Raw genomic sequence first — 19,425 nt, forward strand, 5'->3', positions numbered from 1 at the left:
ACTTTTATATGGGAGATTTGAACTAAGGTGCTCAGTCACACACAGCAAGCACTTTACACAGTAATGTCTCCCCAGCCCCGCTGATAGTTATTTTTCTGGGTTAATATGTGTTTGACTCAGTTGTGGCACCAAAAGTGACAGTTTAGGAGCGTATATTGACATTCTGAATTTTAGTGTTTCAGTACAATAATTATGGATATACACGTGTATGTAATTTTCTTTCCTTTGGAGTGTTGAAAAGTGGAACCACGGAAGGGCCTTGTGCACAGTGAGCCTGAGCCACAGCCCAGGCTCCTTTCATTGTTTTTTGCAAGTACTGTTTCTAGAATAGGTTTTCAGAAGCTAAAGAACAGAGCTAATTTTTTATTCTTTTAGGATATATTTCAAGAAATCTTTGCTTGGCTGTACTGGCCCAAGAAAGCTAGTCGCTTATGAAACGGAGTCCACAGACAGACAATGCTAATTACATGTTCCTAATATTTAAAACAGAGATTACTGTATTCTGTTGGCTAATAGGTTTGCCATACACTTTTCCCTCCTGATCTCTTGGATAGGGTCTCCCCAGTGTTTCCACACCAGCCTCTTTCCTTTGGGGGAGGGAGTTTAGGCACTTTGATTTGTTACACACACAGGAGAAATGAATTTTCTTCCTTTGCCCCCTCTTGCCACTGTCTGTTTTTAGCTATGAATCATTTCTTAAACTTTTAATCAAAATAGCTTTTTAGAATCTATGTTCCTTAGTGTAAGCTAGGAAGACTTTTCTGTCTGTTTCATTCATTGTAATTCTTGGGTTTTGGCCTCCTGATTGATAAATAAAAATATTGCAATTATTGTTATTATTACTGTTGATGCGCACTGTGCAAGAAGTGTAGACACCTGTATGTGGGGGTCAGAGGCAGGCTTTCGGGAGTTGGCTCACTTCCTCCCTGTGGGCTGTGAGGTCAGGTCGCCAGGCTTGTTCACAAAACACTTTCACCCAGAGTCATCTTGCCAGCCCATAGGTCCCTAAACTATGAAAACCAGATATTGAAAAACCCCTTAATCTCTGGTTTCCGCTGCACATTGAAGCGGCAGCCCAGGTGATACCTGCATGTGAAGGAAGTCTTTTTAGGACCACGTGTTCATGGACGCAGGGACTATTGCAGAAGCAGACTACAGGCAGGGGAGTTATAAGTGGCCTGTCATTGTTCTTAGGACAGGCTCTCAGAGATTGAAACCTGGGCCTCCGGCACACTGGGGAAGTACAGTTGAGCTGTATTTCCAGCACCTTTTATTCACTTAAAAAACTTAGTTATTAAAATTTATTTTGTTACTTTTTATGCTGCCCATATATTCTTTTAATTTTTTTACTTTTGAGACTATAATTTGATTATATTTCTCTTTCTTTCCTCCTTCAAGTCTCCCATATGCCTTCTCCACTCTTCTTCAAATTTACTGCCTCTTTTTAAAAATAACTTGTTATTATGGGCATGTAGATATATGTATGTACATATGTATCCCCAAATAAAAGCCGAGTCCCTATGATGCTACTTGACCAGCACTGGACAACCAGGTGGTTTTCCCTAGAGAAGAGCATCTCTCCTGTGCGCAGCTCTCCTCGGCTGCGTGTCGTTCTAGTCGTAGGGCTGAGGCCTCTGTGGACTGTTCCTCAATCGCTTTGGCGTGTCCCTTGGTGTTGTCCTTGTTCAGCTCATGTTTGGGTAGTCCATGTTGGTGAGACTTTGTGGATGTAGCATCTGTTACTACTAGGAGACACACACTCATAGCAACCTTCCTGATCCTCTGGCGCTGACAAGTTTTTTCTTTTTTCCTCTTTATTTTTTAATTTTTTAATTCATTACAATTTATTCACTTTGTATCCCAGCTGTGGGCCCCTCTGTAAGCCCCTCCCAACCCCACCCTCCCTCCCCCAGTCCACTGATAGGGGAGGTCCTCCTCTCTTTCTATCTGACCATAGCCTATCAGGTCTCCTCATGACTGGCTGCATTGTTCTCCTCTGTGGGCTGGTAAGGCTTCCCCACCCCCACCCCTCAGGGGGAGGTGATCAAAGAGCCAACCACTGAGTTCATGTCAGAGACAGTCCCTGTTCCCCTTACTAGGGTAACCCATTTGGACACTGTGCTGCCATGGGCTACATCTGAGCAGGGTTCTAGGTTATATCCAGGAATGGTCCTTGGTTGTACTATCAGTCTCAGAAAAGACCCCTGTGCCTAGATTTTTGGTTCTGTTCCTCTTCTTGTGGAGCTCCAGTCCCCTCCAGGTCTTACTACCTTCCCCTTCTTTCATAAGATTTCCTGCACTCTGCCCAAAGTTTGGCTATGAGTCTCTGCTTTAATACCCTTCTGGGTAGAGTCTTTCAGAGGCCCTCTGTTCTATGCTTCTGTCCTGTTTCCTGTTTTCTCCATCTTCCGAGGTCTATCCCATTTGAGGAATGAATACAGAAATTGTGGTACATCTACACAATGAAATATTACTCAGCAATAAAAAACAAGGAAATTGTGAAATTTGCAGGCAAATGGTGGGAACTAGAAAAGATCATCCTGAGTGAGGTATCCCAGAAGCAGAAAGACACACACAGTATATACTCAATTATAAGTGGATATTAGACATATAAAATAGGCTAATCATACTAAAATCTGTACACCTAAAGAAGCTAAGCAAGAAGGAGGACCCTTCTGTTGCAAAGAGAAATTTCTCTCAGAAGGGAAACCTTCTCTGTGGGTATAAGGAGGACGTTCATAGATTGTTGTTAGGGATTGTGTTGTTTTAGTACATTAATGGAAGTAGGTTCTCCTCCAGTAGCCAGACTTCAGGAGCACTGAGTAGTCAGCTAGGTTTCCAGTACCAGGCAATGGCTCCTGTTTGTCAAATGGATCTCAAGCTCTATCAGAGAGCCTTTGGTTACCACCAAGGTATGTATGCCACGACTGCACTCTTTGGGTTATCATGTGATAGTTGTCAGTGTAGTTCATGGTTAGGGCTGTTGGTTGCCTCCCGCCTTTGGAAGCCTGTATGGTGCTTTCTGTAAACCATGACAGCTAGATCTCAGGGAGAAGACTTTCACTTCCAGCTCAGGGGTTTCTGGGACCTGTTCCAGAAGTGAATGTTTTCTTCAGCAGTAGGGACTTACCTTCCCCCTCTGGTGGATAACCAAGGGTAGCAGCAATAGGCTGCATGTTTTGAGAATCTTTTTGTTGGCTTTGGCCAGCAACTCAAAAGAAGGCTTCTTGTGTATGGTACTGGGGTTCTTCTTAGGTGGTTTTTAGCTCTTGGTAGGAGTAGCAGCAGCCTCCATTAGAAAGAACCATTAAACCTATATATGTATATTGATTTATGGAGCTACGTATATTACAGCTTTTTTCCCCTGTTAGTTAGTTAGTAGCATGGTTCCTGTGGCTTTTCACACATCCTTATTATCATTTCATCCACCTCCTGTTTCTTCTGTGTTTACCTCTCTCCTTTCCCAAAGTTTCTCTTTTCCCCTTTCCCATCAGGTCACTTGAATCCTGCTATTTCCCTTCGCCCTCCCCTCCTTCTTCTGTGTTTTCTTCCCTCCCCTTCTCTAGGAGCTCCCCTTTTCTTATTTCACCTGTATGCTGCCCTTCTCCTCAACGTTGGCTCCCAGCTCCCCTATCCTGGCAATGGTTAAATATATTTTAATTCAAATGCTTAATGATATTATTTCCATCTTTCTCTTTCTACCCTCTAGCCCCTCTCATGTCCCTTCACTCCAATTTCTCCCATGTCCCCCTATCTTAAAGGGATAGATTCATTTTCTTTGGTTATTATTGTGATACATATATGTACATATGTGCACACACATGTATGGATATCACACACACACACAAGTATGTAAACTGCTGAGTCTGTTTTTGTAGTTCGTGTATGTGTGGTTTCAGTGCTGACCAGTTGTATCAGGTAACAAATTAGGGGGCTCAGAGCTTAGAGGGACCAACTCTCTTGGCAGACATCAGTTGTCAATTGGTGGGGCCCCATGGCATTTTTTTTCTTTTCTATGTTGGCATGTCTACTGACATTGTAATTTTTCAGTCCTGCCACTTAATTTTTGATAATGAAAGGTATTTTTTTCCTTAAGAGACGTAGGCTGGATTTTTTTTGTTGATATTATATCTCACTGTTGGGAAACAGGGTGCTGAGTCTCATCCCTTAGTCTGCCAGGCCACTCTTTGGGGGCCACCATTGCTGTTAGGGATCTTTCTAGAGGTAAAGTCGTAGAACCTTGCTAATCCTCAGCTTTACTTAGAAACACGTGTGGACAGCATCACATGCTAACAGTCTATTTTGTGGCTTTGATTTTTTTTTATTAATATAGCACTAGAGAGTACTGAATATCAATGCATGCCTTGCACAGTAATCTTCTGTATTTAATCAAATTTCTTTTTGATGGGCATTTGATTGTTTATATCTAGCATAATAGTGATATAATATTGTTATAAATATCCTTACATTTATATAATATTTTGCAAGCATTATCTCTCGGGTAAATTCTTAGCAGTGAGATTGTTAGATCAAAGGCTGCTGTTTAAGAGCTGTTTAAGAGGGTGGGGCTCTGTGCTACACTTACACTTATACTTCAGGTACATGGAGGCTCAGGCACGAGCATCTTGAATTTCAGGTCATTTTGGGGGGGGCGCATGATGAGGTTCTTTTGCACAAAATAAATAAATAAATAAAGCTGTTATTAAGAATTTTTTTTTGCTAAATTTTCCCACTTTTATCTTTTTTCTTACAGACTTTTCTTGTTGATTTCTGTTGGCCTTTTTACATTGGCACGTACATGCCAATGGCATAATTTTTGTCATGGCTGTAGATAGTACTGTTATGTTATGCAACTTGCTATTTGTCTTATCACCTTCTTACAGTGTTTAATCATGTAGAGTTAATTTCGTAGATGTGTTTATGTAACATACATTCGTGTTTATATGCTAATTTGCATGTGTGCTGGTTTGACCGAGAATGGCCCTCATTGGCTCATAAGTTTGAGCCCCCAGTCGGGTGAGCTGTTTGGGGAGGAGCAGGATGTGTGGCCTCGTTGGGGTGTGTAGCAGGCTGTGCTGATGTTTCAGAAGCCGCCAGCCATCCCCACCGCGCTCTAGGTCTCCTGTTGGCGCTGTGGTGCGGGTGAGATGGGACATGCCTCCCTCCCTCGCAAGGTCCGGCACGGGAAGTTCAGTTATTCAGTTTCTTTTATAAATTGCCTTGGGCGCAGGGTTCTAGCACAGCGATAGAGGAGTAATAAAGACAGGGTTGCCTGTGTGGGTGTGCTTGTGTGCTAGAGAACGAAAGGTGCATTTGTAATCTTCCTTGATTGTCTCCACTTCAGTTATTAGGGCACAGTCTTTCACTGATCTCACAGCTCACAAGTTCTTGCTATTCTAGATAGCCAGCGTGCCCCAGGGAAGCCTGTGTCTGTCTCTGGGCTGGGGCTACTGGATGCCACCACATTGGCCTCCTTTTTACAGGGTTCTGAGGACTCAAATGCTGGTCCTGTGCTCATGAAATAAGTGCTTTGCCCACCCAGACTTCTCGCCAGCCCCGCGTTTGCCTCTTTTTATTAGTAATTTATCAGTTTGCCTCTGCGTGTGTTTGTATATGTTTGTGCTGTGTGTCAGTGGCTTTTGTTTCAAACAGTAGAAGCTGAGATGATAAATATGAACTCAGTTCTAGTGCTTCTGTGTCTAAACCTTTGTTCTCTTTGCTATTTGGTTAATTGTAATGAACAAAAGAAATTAAAATTTTTCCACACAGACAGTTTTCATGAAACATGTTAAAGATAACCAGTTTTTCCCTTATGACACTGTAGCATATTTCCTCAGTTTTTACTTACCTGTTTTTTTGTTGTCTGTGAAGTCACGTAGCAAATGCTGTGTAGTCCTCTTTCCCAATACTCTGTAAATCTGTCCAACTCTTTCACAAACTTTTAATGCATCTTGTGTTTTTAATTTAAACATGCTTTATCATAGCTACTTAACCCCAATGTAAGAAATTGTTCCTCATAGCTGCGGATAAACGGGGAGAAATTAGAAGAACTTTTATCTGAGAGAGCTGTCCAATTTCGGGCCATCCAGCGTCGGCTTCTAACAAGATTCAGAGATAAGACACCTGCCCCACTCCAACACCTGGACACTCTGCTGGACGGGACGTACAAGCAGGTCAGTGTCACGTCAGTGCAATTACCTGTTGTTAGATGTTTTTCTTCCCCAGCTCGAGTCAGGCAGCAGCATGCTAAGATATGCTCTGTAGCGTGATTAGGATTGATCTGAAACTATGCTTCACACAGGAGTGTGCAGTGGCTGATGGGGAAGCTTCATTTGATAGTTTCTCTGTAATTTGTGGTTGGACTTACATCTTCTGGTGCGTTTGAGTGCTGGGCTCTTAATTCTTTCTCTGCCTGGCTTCAAGGTTGGGATTTTTACATTTAAAATAATTGGTATTAGATGATTTTTTTTTCTTAGATGTGTATTCTAAACTTTCATTCTTTAAAGGTTAAAAATGAACAGTTTTTGAAGGGAAAACATGCTGTCTGGGATTTGCCTCAATTTTTATGTTCTTTGCCATTCAATTTTATTATATGTGTTCATGCTAAATTACTCTGAGGTGCTGATTGTACATTTAATTTCTTGGGCATAAAAGTCTAATTTCTTTAACTTAATTTTTAATGATTATTATTAACACAAATATATGTTTCTAAAGAAAATTGCAGCCACTCCTAATGCGAAATCTCCCATGTTGTTCTCTGTGGAACCACTCTTATCTGCTTGGCCTTTTCCCAGAAACTTTCATAGAGAAAGCATGTATAATGAGATGATTTGTGAGGCCAGAAGAACCCGTGAAGAACATCCCGCCACACGTATCTTCTCCCTCACTGTCTGAGCTGGAGACAGCCCCGCTCGGGTGCAGAAGTCGGCCTCTTTGCAGTGGTCATGGGGGTTCGGCAGCACAGATGAACCACAGTTGATGAAAGGAAAAATCTCACTGTTTAAGAATTAGTCTTTGATACTCACATACACGATATAATGAAGTATGATCACGTCCACCTTCTGTTTCTCCCTCTGGCTCCCCTTCAGCCCCATCAACATAGCTCCCTCTTAACTTTTTTCCTAAATAACCCATTAAGTGTACTTACTGCTGCTCGTATGCACATGGCTTTGGTGCCGTACAGTGCCCATGGGTAACTTAATCGTAGTCCCATGCCCGGAGCAGAATGACTCTCCTTTCCTCAGCAGATGTTAACTGCAGCTCCTCAGTTAGGAACGGGGCCTTAAGAGCCCTCCCCGTTCATGCTGGGGTTTTGGCTGATTTGTTCTTGGTCAGGACTTGTGTAGGAAACCACAACTGCCATGGGTTCACGGGTGTAAGAGCCGTAGAATGTCCAGAACACAGCATTTCATACATATTTCCACTTTCTATTCAAAGATGTACTCTGAGCCTTGTTGAGCAGGGCAAAGTGGTGGATTAATAAAGACGTCCCATTTGGAGCCGAGAACTCACAGCCTTTTGGCCAGTTACGAGCATCTGTGTTGGCTGTTGCCTACTGCAAAGAGAAGCCTCTCTGACCAAGGTTTAGTGCATCCCAGATCTATGGGTATAAACAAATATTAAAGATAATTTGACAACATGACAGTTTATTAAAATAACAATAGTATGTTATACTCTGGGACCTATGAACTCCTTAGCGATGGACTTTTGACCAGGTTTATAGTACCAAGCATGAACTTCTTTCTGTGGAACACAGAATCTAATCAGAAAGGATTGATTACCCCATAACAGGCATGGCACTATTGTACCAGGGGCACCTCTTCCCTACTAGGTTGATTCTGTACCGTGCAGGGTTCAGAACTAGGAACCTGTCTGGGTGACGCTCAGCTGTCACTGTCTAAGGACACGGCGATGATTTTCTTCTATGAATATAGAGGCGAAATGAACATTTTTCTTAAATTAGTGTTTTCCTGCCACTGTGTTCAGAGTGGAATTTGTGTCTCCACATACTGAGTTGATATTTGTTTTATGAATGAACGTTCTCTTGTCACTTATGAAGACAAATTTCCTGAAACCGTTTCTTGATGAAGGCATCGTTAAAAAGAAGAAAGCAACAGAAAACTCTTTTATGCACATGTTATTCTAGCATGTTCAAAAGGTGTTGAGAAATGGAAATCTTTTTCTTTCTAAATGGCATAATTGGAGGACTCAGGCAAACTGAATAGCTAGGAAGATTGGACAGCTATAAGTTCTTGGCAGAGAAATCTTTTTCTGCTTCTAATTTAATGAGGCTGGGTGTGATGTACTTAACTTTGAACCAGCCTTCCCCTGAAATGCCTCCATATAGATGGGACAGAAGCATGAGTTTTGATTTTCTTCATTTCCTGTTTTCAGAATTACTGAGTGCTTTTTTTTTTTTTTTAAATAGAAGGTATTTTTTTTCCCTCTTAAAACACATATCCCTCAGAGACCCTAAGTTGGCCCATTTGGTAAAAATGCTTGCCGCTGGTCCTCATGGCTTGAGTTTGATCCCAAGAATCCATCGTGAAAAGAGAGAACCCAGAAAGTTGTCTCCTGACCTGTCTACTTGGAAGCCATGGAAACCAAGTGTGAGGCCCAGTAGGCACACTGCCCAGCATTCAGGTAGCTGAGGGAGATGAAGGCGGGTGTTCAACTCGCTTCCTTGCTTTCCGCTTTTTATGCAGTCTAGGACTTCAGCGCATGAAATGATCTGTTTACACTGAGAGTGGGTCTTGTCTTCTGAGAGAGAGAGGGAGAGAGAGAGACCTTCTGGACACCCCCAAATGTGTCCCCTGAGTGTTTCTAAATCCAGCCAAGCTGGCACTGAACTTTAACCATCACAGGGCTTGGGAGTGGATCTCTGATTTATTAGAATATGCGAATCAAGAACTCTGCCCGGTCATCCTGCCCGTGAGCTAAGCCATTCATTTGCTTCTTGCTAACTGTGTGATCTCTGGCAAATTACTTGAAACAATCAAAAAGAAGATGAAAGTTACTTCTCTAAGCCTCAGTTTCTTCATTTATAGAATAATGGCATACATAGCACATCCTCTATGGAGTTGTGTCTGTGTAAATATATACGCACATAAATGGCTTTGAGTGGTGCTCAACCCATTTTAATGGCTTGTGAATGCTCTTGTTGTTCATGTGACTAATACATTAAACCATCTCAAACATGGTGGCACTAAGGCAAAGGCAGTTTCAGTAATATTTCATCCCATTGAAACTTTGCTATCTGTCATGCTCACAAATTGAGAGCTTAACTAAGAATGATGAAAACCCTGTGTCCTTAGGGGTATCTCCCAAAGTCCTTTAAGCCACCCTGCCCCCAGAATTTGTTTGGTTGCAGAGAAAGTACAAAAAAAAGGGGTGTGTGTGGGGATTGTATACCCAGGTGGCTGACTTCTGAGTGTTTCATGTCCAAAAAAATTTGCCCCAAAACATTACACACACACACACACACACACACACACACGCACACTCACATGTGCACTCATTTGCAGAAATACTATATTAAATGGTAGTTCTACCATCAGATAGAAGCTTTTCTTACTACCTGCCCCTCTCTCTCTCCTGACTCCTTTCTCTGCCTTCTCTCCCTGTCTTCTTCTTCTTGACATGGTGCTGGGAATAGAGCCTAGGCCCTAGGTAGCTAAGGCTCTGTGTACGGTAGCTAAGTACTCTCCCACAAAGTCATATTCCCAGCCACAAACGCCTGTGTTCAAGGTCTTCCCACGTGTTTGGATCTCTGTAATTTTTAACTGATATGCTATCTTCCCTTGCTTACCGTTGTAGCTCAGCATTTTCTGGTTTTCCTTGGTCGTTTGTATGCTGTGTGTGATTTACATCACACATGCCTTTTGTTCATTATTCTATCAAGCTGTTCATGTTTCCCTTCTGTGGAACACATTAGCAGTAATTTTTATGATGGCCTTATCATGCATAAAATACTTTGAATGTTAATCTTCCTTGCAGTCTGTATAAAGAGTTATTCTTTCATGTAATCATATGCTTAAAAGTTTTACAAAATTTTCATTTGCTTTTTACTTTATTTTAATATGTCTTTTAACATGTAAAATTCTTAAAAATATTTTAACAGTAGAAATCTTTTTTTTTTGTATTTAAGTTCTTCTGCTTAGGACAGCCTTCCAAATGTCAGGAGTGCAGAGGTATCAACTTAGAACCTATTTTTCATTTACACTCCCTCATTCTTTATATGCTCTTAAGTCCATCTGGACTCTATTATTCAATTTAGTGAGAATCTCATCTCCCTGCCAAAAATGGCGAGCTAAGTTGCTCAGCTCCAGCTTATTGCATAACATGTTCTCTTTCCTACTGAGCTAAAATGCTGCCTATAGCGTTTAGCAGCTTCGCTATACAGCATAGCATCCCAGCCCTTAGTTCGTGCGCCAGTAGCTGCTCTCCACTGATTGTTCCTGACTGTGAGCACCAGCTGGCCCATTAGGCTGGGGCCGTCCTTACCTGACGTTGGTTAGACTCACTCAGGTGTCTGTTGGCTCATCTGGACACAGAATGGCCTAGGATGTGTTTACTTACACCCTTGGCAGTTGGCCTGTAGACAGTTGGGATCACTGGCCCATTTATCCCTCATGGCCTGGGGCCGGCGTGACTAATATATCCGGTGACTATAGATATTCGGTGACGATAGGCCCAGTGTTCAAACGCTTTTCTCTTCTTTCTCTCTCTCTGTCTCTCTCTTGCCCTTGCTCTCTTGCTCTCTCACTCTTGTTCACTTTCATTCTCTTTCACTGTCTCGGTCTCTTGCTTTCCCTCTAGCTCTCTCAATCTGTCTCTTGCTCTTTCTCTCTCTTTTGAGACAGTGTCCTTAAACTCACTCTGTAGACCAGGCTGGCCTCACATTCCCAGTGATCTGCCTGCCTCTACATCTTGAGTGCTGGCATTGAAGGCATGTGCTGCTGTGCCCAGCTTTCAAACACCTTTCAAGCGTCTACCTGTGTTAGGTTTCCGATGGTCCATTGATTTTGGTCTGTGCAGATCACAGAAGAGGAGAAATGCATGGTATCTGTTCTCTTTCTGCTAGCATTACTAATACCATAACGTATTAAATATTACATTGTATTACATTCCAAATGCTGTGAGTGGGGTGTTGAACCTAAGGCCCAGTGTGCCGTCAAGCATTTTACCACTGAAGTCTAGCTACAGTCTGTATGTTTACTGTCACTAAAATCTTATCCATCTACAAATGTGGTCTGAAGAGAATTTCTCTAGTGACTTTTGTCAGGGCTTATTTTAAGTGACTAGTGTCACCGCTGTCTCTGGGATGGTAAGACTTGCCGCATACTCGCCACATGCTTGTTTCACAAGTGGCATTTGTTACCCACCGGCATGTAAGTTTGCCTCTTACACTGCTTCAGGGTGGCTTCGTGTGGCTTCTCCAGTCACTGGCTCAATGCACGTCAGTAGCTATCTGAATTCTTAGTGTTTGTTGCACCAAGGGCCCTGCATTTTCATTTCCGTCAGGTATTCAGTTAATGTGGCTGGTCCTGGCCTGCTTCCTAATCTTGTTGTGGAGAGCAAGATGACCGGAATCCAGCCTGGAATCCAGGGTAGAGGTCCGGAGCAATACGTATCGCCTGCTTGTTCCCAGAGGCCGGGGGGTGGGGAGGGTCTCAGTGCTTATCACCGACTGCTCTTCCGGGTGGCTGCAGGGCTTCCTCCTGGGATGACCATCTTCTGGAACGTGTGGCGTTAGTCTGGGTGAAGAACTGCGACTCTGAGAAGTTCTTGGTGTCACCCAGATATCCAACATGTTCCACCATCATGAACATTTTCTGTAATCATCGCAAGGTGGGAATTAGATGCCCAGATTTTCCTTAGCATGGCGGGACTTGTGGAAAAGGAGGAGCCTATGGCATGTTTGTCCATCGGCATGTGTGCGTGAATTTGTTCATAACTGGCTCGGGTTCGCTGTGCGTTCAGCTTTCAGGAACAAGCTCTCTCAGACAGTCCCCCAGTGCCTGGTGCCGTGCTGAAACTTGAGAAGTAGAGGAAGAAGGCTTTGGCCAACTTGTTACCGTCTGTTGAAATTCGGTGTCTGCACCATCGTGGAATGCCCATACCCATCACACTCACCAGGAAAGCTCTGGGAAGTCAGCTCTCTTCAAGCTAGAGGAGTCTCACATACATTTGCTGGTCAAAGCAAGACTGATTGGGAGGGTGAATTAGGGGCGATTAGCCTCGACCTCTGGTTTGGCTTGCTTTTGGGTGTTCTTTGTGTGTGCTGGGTTTTTTTTTTTTCTGCGTTTGAACACCAAGCCTCTGTTGCACAGAAGGAAATGTTTACTGATCTGAGCGTGTCAGGTGACCTGTGTGGTGTAATGGCTGATAATCATTAGTGTTTCAGAAAGGGAGTTGCCTAATTTTTCTCTTTTGCCAAATAGCGGCTCTATTAGGCATAATTTTGGTTTGGAGTTTGCTATTTGTTACTTTTTCCTGCACTTAAATTTCCTTCCACTCTGTTTATTTGTATGGCACTGACATGAAAAAAACTATCCTAAGTCATGTGGAAATCTAAGAGCTTTTTGGTGCGTGGCTTTTAAGTGACTGCAGGTTTGGTGCCAACACAAATGAATGTTCGAGGGATTCCCCCCCACCGGGCGCTTCTTGCCACTGGGACAGAAACAAGGTCTAGAAGCCAGGAAAGGTGCAGTTGGGGGTGAGAGGCTGTGGCTGGCCCAGTTTTCCAAGTCACTGTCAAAGCTCTGGGAAAGTCACTGTCAAAAGCTCCTTCCAAAGGCAGGACAACAGGTAAACGGGGCATGGAAATTTACGCGCGGTTATTTAGGCATGAATGAGGGTTTAAAAATGACAATAAGAAGAAAACTCGAACTGCATGTTTTCACAGTGGAATCTCCTCTTGATACTCAGCTAAGAAGTCTGCCGTGGGAAACCCACTCGACAGTTGTTGCAGTCTTCATCGCCAGCCTCTCACAGTTAGGACATGCCTGTGGTTATTCCAGTCCACAGTACCTAACACAATCATTTTATAATTTTGAAGACTGTAACTGGTACAGACTACTTTGTGTAACTGAAGAGATCAAGGCCAGAGAGCTGGCGTTCAGGGTGGGTCCCTTGCTGCAGAAGCCTGGGCGCCTACGTGTCATCCCCAGAACTCACCTAAAGTCAGATAGATGGAGAGTGAGATGGGAGAATCCTTAAACCCTCACGAGACAACTAGCCTGGTGTACATAGGGAAGAGCAGCAAAGAGGCTCCGTCTCAAGGCGAGGATGGAATTTAGCCTGACCCCAAGGTTGTCCTCCGACCTCTTCCATGGCATGTGTGTGTTTCCCAGGATTCACACACATGAATTCCTGCATGTGTGCTTGCACAAACACAAATACCGGCACACACATATACACAAATACACATATACATACACAGATACACATAAATACATACACACATAGGTGTTCACAGGCACATATACATACACACATACATATACACACATAGGCACACATGTATGTACATACACATAAGTTTATGAAATAAAGAAAGCAAATTATGAACTAATATGTAGTAAGTTACAAACAATGACAGATATATCTATAATATATGTATTTGTACAGATTTAGAATGAATGAAAATTGAAGGTGGGATATAGTTTTAGAGTACTTAAAATTATTTTTTAAAGATTTATTTTTAAAATTATTAGTGTGTAAGTGTGTGTGTGTGGTATGTATGCTCACGTGTGCAGGTATCCAAGGAGTATAGATGAGGGAGTTGGATCTCTGGAGCTGAAGTTATGGGTGGTTGTGAACTGCCTGACATGGGTGCTGGGAACCCAACCCAGGTTCTTTGGAGGAGCAGTAAGCGCTCTTACCCACTGACCCATCTCTTTAGTCTATTACTCAAAATTATTAATCAGTTTTATTTTAGATAACAATTTGATGAGCATTAAAATAGCTTTCCCACAACAATGTGGATATGCCTTAGACTCCTCCACACCTAAAACAGTTGCCAGGGTAAATTTTATGATATGTATTCTCGAGAAAGGGGAATGGCCACAAAGTCATGGTCTTCATTAATATTTTCTGGGGGAAGGATTTTTTTTTTCTTTCCTGGGTCTAGTTTTAAATTAATTTCCAGGTCTCAGAATGCTTTTGACTGCTGTTCCATGTGGAATTGGCTCATGCCTTTTTACCTGAAAGGAAGTGATTAGGGTCATATGCTGTGCTGAGATGAATATACGAATTAAGGCAGTGTTCTCTTTCCCTGCCTGACCCTCGCTAGACCTCACACAGACCTGAGAAATACACAAAACCCCTGCACAGTCATGTAAAGTTCACGCCATCCATTTTGGAGTACAACCTGGAATACAGGTTACAGAGTGTGTTGCTATAAGTGTGTGTTATAGCTAATATCTGCATGCTGAGTGTCTAGGCCAGGGCTGTGCAACAGAAATGTGCCCAAGCCACATTTTATATAACACTTAATGAGTCTTTTATAACATATTAAAAGTAAAATGAAACAAGTGAAGTAATTTTTGATATAGCTGGATTTGTTAAAATGTCATTTAAACATCTGATGAGATAATACTGAAATGTTTTACCCCTTACTGTGAGCCTTCACAAACCTGGCGGATTCCAGACTTCCACGTTTTACCTGTTGAGCATGGCTAGTGCCTGCTCTCTGGACAGCACAGTTGTGCATAGGGAGACTTTTATGTCATTTCTTGTGATGTATTTTTACTATGTGGAATATGCATGCATGCATGCTTATTTCACTGGTATGCAGACTCCATGGCAACAGGGTGGACACCGGAGGACAGCTTGTGGACGTTAGCTCCCACCTTCTCTCATGTGAGTTCTGGATTTGAACTCAGATCTTTGGAATTGGCAGCAATCTGTGAACTATCTGGCAGGCCTTACTGCCTCTCCTTGATCACATTCCTGCCTGTAATCCTGTACACTCTCATTCACAAGCTCACTGTCGCTTGCACAATGATTTTTTTTCCTGATATTTATTCTGATATTCAATTAATGTGAATATCAGACAGTTGGGTGGCTTTCTCAGGTGGTTAGGGAACCATCACGTAAACCCCGCAGTTGGGTAGCTTTCTGTGAAGTCATCAGGGTTGATCAGACTCGGGTCCTGGTCCCCTTGACTTTTATGCAACTTCGTCTTAGCATCTTCTTTTCCCTTTCCTCGTGGAGTTCTTAGAAGCAGCTCGCGTGGCATCAGGCTGCTGCTTATCTTCTTATCATACTCTCCACAGATGTTTATTTTCTCTGCAGCATGGTTATATAAAGGCACCCATAATCTAACTTTTTCATCAGCTCAGGACATCGGAAACCATTGTTGCCTTTGGGGTCATTTTGTGGCATCCCTGGAGTGCGATTGGTCGGCAGTTGATGGCTGGGCTGCCAGGATAGTGTTCTAAGTTACAGGGCTGTGTGAGATTGAGTTCGTTTTGGCCAAGCTGTGTTGTGCAAGGCGCTGCTATAGTGCTGAAGCTTGTTCCCCCGTGTGTAGCCAAGGAAAGCTGATTGGCATCAGTGGCAGTAGACCTTCCGTCAGGGGGAGCGCAGACCTATTAGCATTCTCCCTTTAATAACCATCTGGGATGCTTTCCTTCCCTACGGGCATGCGCATTTCTTATAAATTGAAGGCATGTCTCTTTCTCTGCATGCTCTTCAATCAGTATTTGAGTTTCTGCTTGCTAACGCTAGCCTGGATCGTAAATTTAACGTTAGGACTTTATCTTGGTAAGTTTATCAGATTCAGAAATGTGATCCCCAGTCTGAAATAAAGCACTCGAAGGCAGAAGTGAGCAGGGCACAGCTGCTGTTCAAGTTTTGTTCTGCTTCTTGTTTGATCTTTTTTTTTTTTCAAGTTGGCTTCTTTGCAATGTACCAGAGGTAAGATGTTTCTAATATCACAATAAAAGTATTAATGGATCCATTAGAAGAAAATGAAAATCTTACCTTTTGTGTCAGTGATGAGAGAAAAATATAGAAGTGACCTCCAATTTTCTGTAATTGTATGAGGTTTCCTTTCATAAACTTTATCCATTTTCCTATTTAACCTCATCTAGCACCGTTATCCCCTTTGGATCTATTTTCTCTAAATGGAGTTCTGAATGGGTTTGACATGCTGGCTAATGATTATTATAACCCTTATAAAACCTCTCAGTCCTCTCTCCTTCCATCCCTTTCCCACATTTTTTGGTTCCTCTTTAAATAAAGGAATACAGAGCCTATTTCTAAGAGACATAATTTTGTGATCTTTCACAGCAGACAGCTGTGCCCTCTTTAAAAGAACTCCTGTCCACAGCTTCGCTTTCCCTCAGTCTAGTTGTGTCTTTCTGTGTTGGGGATCTTATGACTTAGTGAACCACTTTAAATATCAGTGTAACCAAGGGCCCAGGGAGGAGTCTTTATCAAAAATGTTCTTATTAGTTCTCATAGATACATAGGAGCAAGCAAGTAAAAGTGACTTAATATAACTAAAAGAAATGCCATTTGAATATTTAATTTAAAAACCTTTTCACTCTTCCTGAAAACCATAAAAAGTGTGTCATTCATTATATCAGCAGCTATTCAGGATCTGACTTCCCTGTCTCCCTAATGGCTTACCTGTATTTTTGTTTTAAAGTTTCCTTTTAAATTATTCAAAGTTTCTATATTAGGATACTAGATTTCTGGGAAGTCCTACCTCCCATCCAACCCCAAATATTGGCTCCCCAAAGTGTAACATCATCTGGGTGTTACTTCAAATTCTTGTCTGGGTGAGTTCCCAGCTGCTGAGCCGTGCTCTGTGGAAGTAATGGATACTTATGGACCATCTTCCTCTACCTTTCATCTGACCTTGTGCATGTGAGCCAGGTAGGCACTCGCTTGCTGAGCTACAGCCTCGGCTCCCACCTTTGTACCTTATTATAGAGGTTTATACAAGGATCTGCCCTTGGAGGGTGGCAACCTTGGTTTCAAAAGTCCCACAGGTCTTGATCTTTACGGTCCAGCACGTCATGTACCTATTTAACCCATTAGATAAGATTAATCATAGTTCTTCTCTGTAGTTGCAATTTGTGTTTGCCTTCTGGTCTGAGACTTTTTTGGGAACCTATTGTCCGTCACTTTAGCGCAAGACTTCTCATTATGACATTCAAAGATTTCTGAAGGGTAGGATTCTGATCTTTCACATCTCAGCTCCTCTATCTCTAGGGGCTGTGCTGGTCAAGATAGCCTATCCTCTTAAGAGACCAAGGTACTATCCTTCAAGGAATGAAGGACCAAAATACAGTGTCTGTCTCTTGTTTTCATTTCCTTTGTGAGAGTGACAGGCTCTCTTGCTATCTCAGGTGGCTAGGCCGGGGGCTCACAAGCTCCCGAGATTAACCTACCTCTGCCCTGAAGTGCTGGCTCACAAGTGCGCTGCCGTACTTGTGTTGTAGGGGTGGAAATGAGCACCGAATCTCTGAAAGTTCTCTGAAAGTTCTCTTAAAGTACGTTTTGAATATTCTGATTACAAAAGTGTTGAAGAATTGAGGTGATAAATATTTTAGTTAGCTTCGTTTATTCATCACTTCCACATATGTTCACCACTCCTGGCCTTGGCAAACCTTTTTGTGGTGGGATCTGCAAACTATTTTCTGTAGTGAGTATGGATTCTCTATTTACCAGCCATATGAAAGGATTCTGATGTGTCCATTTCATCTCTACATTAGTCTATCAAGTTTGGGTGCTGGAGGATAATGTAATCAGACGAGGGCCGAGTTCTCACAGATGTTAGATGGTATTTTATTATGGTTTTACTTTTGTATCCTAAACAATTAGTGAGATTGAACAATTTCTCACATAGATATTGTCCTTTCTCCATTTTTAACTAGGTTGTGTTACTTTTGTTAGTGGGTTGTTGGTTGTTGGAGTAATATCCAAGCCTCTCAAAAGATGTTCACTTGCCTTGCCGATTTCCTAAAGCAACCTGAGTAGGTTTCACTAGTGACAGTCATGTTTAGTGGGTCGTGCCTATACCTAGGTCCTAAGGAGTGGGTCTGAGCAGGCACCAGAAGCTGTCACTAATGTTTCGTGGGACTTGGCTTTAGGGCACCAATTCTGTTTGTGAATTGCTCTTGTCAGGCCTGGCAATCTTCTTTTCTGTTCTCTCCCTTACCCCAATCCTGTAATGTGTAAGGATTGTTTTGTATGGATAATATCACTTAAGAATCGAGCTCTGGCTCACAGACATCTTGACTGTGTAATCTCCACACATCTTTCTTAGAGAGCTGACCTATAAACAGCTACCGGAGTTAGACAACAGTTTTAACAACAGCGTTTCTTCTTTTGAATAACTATCTCTTACACTGATCAGAAATATTACATGCTGTCTTAATAGTGGAGAGTAAGGGAGAGGCCGGCACTGACTTAGAGGACATATAATCAAGGAGCTGTGAAGCAGCCTCAGACATAGGCCTCTAAGCTGCCCAGACACACTCCACTCCGATCATTCCTTTAGAGGAGGCTTTCTACTGACTGACTCCTCCACATCCTTCGAAGCAAAAGGGAGCCGTGCAGTCGTCTTACTCAAGACATCTCAATTGTTTTGAGCTTTTACTGAGCTAAGAGAAGTATTTAATGTTGCTTATTAATTTGTTGTTATTTGGGAGCCGAGTGAAATAATTTTAAGAGTGACTTTGACGTTCACATCATTTATGCACTTGGAGATGTGTTAAGGGGAGCCGTGTTGGATGTGTTAAGGGGAGCACTTGGTTGGGAAAGAAGATGGGATCCTAGAGAAGGTCGAATTTGGGTTGTGCACAGGTAGAGTAGCCTGCAGAAAAGATTATAAATGTTCCTTTTTTTCTTGCCTTATGTACTTTGAGTATAAAGCAGACCCTATATATGGGTATGGTAATAATTAAATACAGAGATGCAGTGGGTTGTTAGCCAGAAAGCATGCCTGGAATATGTGGATAAGCTTGGATATTTGTTTAATGTTAATTGGAATATTGGTTTTCAGTTAAAGATGCCAAATCTTTAGGAAAGTAATTGGATTTAGCTTCCTATTTAGCAAACTACTCCAAATCCCCGAAGTATTCCACATCCGAAACCAATTTTTCTTGATTGTATCAAGTCTACTCATAAGCAGAACAAGGGGTGACATAGTTTTATAATGTTTAAAGGATTTCTTGACAAGGCTTCAGCACGGTTGCCTGTCCAAGCCCTCATGGTCAGGCACACTCCAGGGTTAGTGGGTAAATCCGTCTTGAGATAAGCTACACACTCCCTTCGCCTACATGCTTACATCTAAACTGAGCTGCTGACCATTTTCCAGGAAACAACACGAAATGATATATGAGTTCTAATGAGTTCTGTATACTTTTCCTATAATCTTATTTATGTGCACTTAATGTCTTCATA

At 42.4% G+C, this 19,425-nt stretch overlaps 1 protein-coding gene across 5 annotated transcripts in view; it reads left to right on the forward strand.

Annotated features, from left to right (window-relative positions):
• The window catches only part of Bbs9 (Bardet-Biedl syndrome 9), a 379,885-nt gene that overhangs the window by 197,328 nt on the left and 163,132 nt on the right, over window positions 1-19,425 (forward strand). For all 5 annotated transcript variants that reach the window (XM_060371023.1, XM_060371015.1, XM_060371029.1 and 2 more), the window contains one exon: window positions 6,021-6,173. In XM_060371023.1, coding sequence (XP_060227006.1) covers window positions 6,021-6,173 — 153 coding nt within the window. The remainder of the gene's footprint in view (window positions 1-6,020; window positions 6,174-19,425) is intronic.

The sequence above is a fragment of the Meriones unguiculatus genome, chromosome 1 (genome assembly GCF_030254825.1).
Source record: "Meriones unguiculatus strain TT.TT164.6M chromosome 1, Bangor_MerUng_6.1, whole genome shotgun sequence".
Taxonomy (NCBI): Eukaryota; Metazoa; Chordata; class Mammalia; order Rodentia; family Muridae; genus Meriones; species Meriones unguiculatus.